Here is a 3828-nt window from a genome sequence, read left to right as displayed (position 1 = left end):
AACTTTAAAAATAACCCACGAATTGTTTCCTCGAGAGGAGCCTGTTGGTCATGAACTTCCTAGTTCTTATGGTTACAGCTTTGTCCGCCATTGTTCTGAATGTACAAAAGGGAAAACAAAGCAATGCATAAGTATACGTAGTTATATACGCATATAAAGGTTGACTAAAGAAGAGAGAGAGAGAGCAAAGGGCTTACTTTAGTTAGGGTTTTTTCTTAAGTTTTAAGGGCGGAAGTGGTTATAGGTGGTTTTAGGGCAAGGCGCCGGCGCTAAAGCTGAAATATAGGAGAATGTAAAAGTAGGTTTTCGGTAGATAAAGTTAAATATTTGAGGTAGTGTTTGGTTGATAGCATAATTCTATCCTTAACTTTTTCTGGAATTGCCTAATGACTTGGATGCAATTTGATAAACCGAGAAAACTAAGTGATTGAAAATCAAGTGTTATTAAGACTTGAACGGATTAAAAAAGCTCTTGATTTTTTATTTTTTTAAAAATAAAACTAATTCCTCGTTAAAAAAATATATCTAAGTGTTAAAAATATATCAAATAAATCATTTAATTATTAAAACTCATCTTTAATTGTTACAATATTAATATAGTCATTGTATACAAATTCTAAATAAAATTTATATACAAATTCTTTATTCACTCCTTCAACCCTAACTAATATGAACTCATGGTCTACATGTGTACCAACTGAAGAAAATTCTATCAAATTCAGAAGGTTGAAAAACAAACTATACAAAGGCGGCTTCTTGTTACATACTTCAAGCTTACCCAAAGATCGAAAGGTATAGCAAGTAAGAATATGAAACAACTACTACCAGTACAACTACCAGACAATCAGCAGACCATTCATGGAAAAAACCCGACTCTTCCGGTTCCGCTGACGATGATGTTACCGAGCTTATTGATCCGGGAACAAAGAACGATGAACCAGTGCCCTTTCCACGGCGTCTCCTCTTCGAAGCTAACATGATATTGATCAAAGCCATGGTTTGATCGTCGGCTACTTTGGAGAACCACCAAGACTTGGGGATAATATAATTGATTTCAGTGATGCATCAATGGAGGTGGGTCAAGTAGGGCGTGCTGTATGAACTTTCTGGGAAACTTCCATGCACAAAGATAGACCAAAGTTTTAATTTCTATGAGTATAATGAAGGAGTGGACCGTCAGAGATGATGACAGCACATTGATTTTTCTCAAGTAAATGAAAGAAAGCTCTGGGAATGAATGTTGAAAAAAGAATATGGATCGCACACAACTTAAATCGTGGAAATTTTAATTTTAATTTTATTTGTTTATTTTATTATTTACTGTATTTAGAGAATGTTATTTTTAGGATTTGAATTTTTTCATTATTCGAAATTTAATGTACTTTATCATTATAATCAAAACTTGATCTAACTTATATGATCGATTAGATAGATCGTTTATCAATTAAATTTATAATATATTAACAAATAGATATGTTTATTATTCAATTAAAATTAAATTAATTGATCAAATCGAATTTAATTCGATTATTCGATTTTTTTATCAAAATATTCAATTAGTTAATATTAAAAAATTCAATTATCAATTAATTCGATTAATTAACTGAATTAATAGAAAATTTAATATATAACTAATAGACTTTTAGTTTTAAGCCCGAATCTCATATTTAAAACCCAATGTTTATATTTTTATTCCTAATAATATTAAGTACAACCCAAAAAGAAAGACTTTGAACAAAAAAATTTAACAAAATATTTTTTTAATTTATTACTACTTGAATTGTTAATTTAAATTAAAACTAAAAAATTATTTAAAAAATGATTAGTTCAAAAATAGATTGAATTAACTAAATTTATTTTAGTTAATGGTTTTTTAAATTTAAAAGTAATTGATTTAATTAATGACTAAAAATTTTAAAATTTAATTTAATTTTTTATAAATAATTCATTTCAATTATAACTGAACCGATCATTTAAACACTCAAAAGATTTTATTTTTATTTTAATTGTGGGGTATACATGAGGGCTTAAAAATTGTTTGAATGAGGGGAGAAAGGAACATGATTTTGGAATCTAATAATAAAGAAGCTGTCAACCTTATCAAGAACAGATCGATTGAACACAGAAAGCTAACTATTCTGCAACATATTGAGAAATTTTTAAAGAGAAATTGGGTGGTTGATCTGAAGCACATACTTAAAGAGGTCAATCGCGTTGCTGATTTCGTCACCAAACATATGTGAAAACATGCACAATTTTTCTACAAAATTACCCTAAGGAAACTGATGAGTTGTTACTAACTGATAGAACAGGCAGCTAGGCCGCCCCTTTTACCTGTTTCAACCAAAATCGTAGGATTGCTTTGAACAATAATTAATTGCGATTAAAATAATTTAAATAAATAAAAAATAATATTAAATAAAGACTTTTCGGTCAATCTTCTTCATTTAAATTAGTTTGTTTAAGAATTATACCTACTATTACTAGCCTTTATTATTTTATTATAAAGTTTCCCCGTATTATTGCCACTACGATGGTCAAGTTGTTTTTTTAGGGCAAAGTATATAAATTGTACTTTGATTATAGGACGTTGTTATATTTAGTCACTCAACTATTAAAAATTATAAAATAATCTTTAACTGTAAGGTGCTATTTTGTTGAGTCATTCGACTATTAAAAGTTACAAAATGAATATCTAACTATTCATATGTTTTAAACTCATCATTTTCTATTAATATATTGGCGACTGATTGAGCTAGACGTTAACCAATTGATTGAGATATGATAAAATAATTTGAGCTAAATTTTGGAATAAACTCTTTGTTTACACTATGCTATCGAGCCAGTATTTAAAACATTATGTCGTCGAGTCAATGTTTGAAAGCAGCGACAATGCCAATAAATATTATTAAAATATAATTTTATTATATTACAGTCAATATGTTAACGTTTAACTCAGACGACCTTCATTTTTTAACGAAAAAGAATGAGTTTAGAACATATGAATAGTCTGGTGATCATTTTTAACTTTTAATAGCCGAAGAACTCAACAAAACAACACCTTATAGTCGGAGGACCGTTTGTATACTTTACCTCATTTTTTACGATAAATTTAATTTTTAATATTAAAAAAGAGTTCAATAATATTTTAATAAAAATATTAATTAAAGTATTTTTTTTAATAGTATGAGATGATTATAAGGTAATATTTGTTCATAATCTTTCTTAATAATTGACAACGCAACACACCTTATAGACACAAATGTTCGAATCTAGGACATTAATTTATCAATCATATAACCATATAAATCGTATGGTCATAAAAAATGAGATTTAAATAGATGATGTAAAACATTTCGCTGAGACACTTATCCACCAAAACCAAGTGTGATACATGTATCGCAAGGCTCACATCAAAGAAACATAGACTAGCAATTCCAATTGATCCAGACGAACAAGCCTTGGAAAAGAAGAATAACATAACAATAGACTTGACTGTTTTTCTAATGGAATCCTGATCTTATTCGGTTAACATGTCTTCTAGAGATATGATCGGTTGTCTCTTAGCTTTTCAACAGTTTTTAAATCGTATCAATTCGATATCAGTTACTAAAGATACATCTATTTTACTGAAGACAACGCATGCACAAATTCCTATACGAGATTAATACGTGATTTTATAAATATTACGAATTTTTAATATTTTTATTGATTATTTGTAATATAATTTAATATATGATGCATTATATTTTAGGATTAGATTTATTATTTTATTAGGAATAAGATCAAGTTAAAACATTATTCTTAGTTTATTATTATTTTATCAGG

The 3828-nt window shown here is 28.0% G+C and overlaps 1 protein-coding gene across 3 annotated transcripts in view; it reads right to left on the bottom strand.

The window, feature by feature from the left end:
- LOC120198708 (40S ribosomal protein S24-1-like) overlaps positions 1 to 3828 on the bottom strand; it is a 29121-nt gene that overhangs the window by 1789 nt on the left and 23504 nt on the right. The window contains exons 4-5 of one of the 3 annotated variants that reach the window (XM_039199992.1): positions 198 to 214; positions 20 to 95 (exon numbers count right to left, since the gene is read on the bottom strand). In XM_039199992.1, coding sequence (XP_039055923.1) covers positions 20 to 91 — 72 coding nt within the window. In that variant the 5' untranslated portion in view covers positions 92 to 95; positions 198 to 214. Of the gene's footprint in view, positions 1 to 19; positions 304 to 3828 lie in introns of those variants that run through there. The other 2 variants (XM_039199991.1, XM_039199990.1) reach the window with 2 other exon arrangements.

Source organism: Hibiscus syriacus, unplaced genomic scaffold, assembly GCF_006381635.1.
Source record: "Hibiscus syriacus cultivar Baekdansim isolate YM2019G1 unplaced genomic scaffold, ASM638163v2 tig00004779_pilon, whole genome shotgun sequence".
Lineage (NCBI taxonomy): Eukaryota > Viridiplantae > Streptophyta > Magnoliopsida > Malvales > Malvaceae > Hibiscus > Hibiscus syriacus.
The sequence above is the reverse complement of the archived record's forward strand: the minus strand, read 5'-3'. Positions and strand labels throughout refer to the sequence as shown.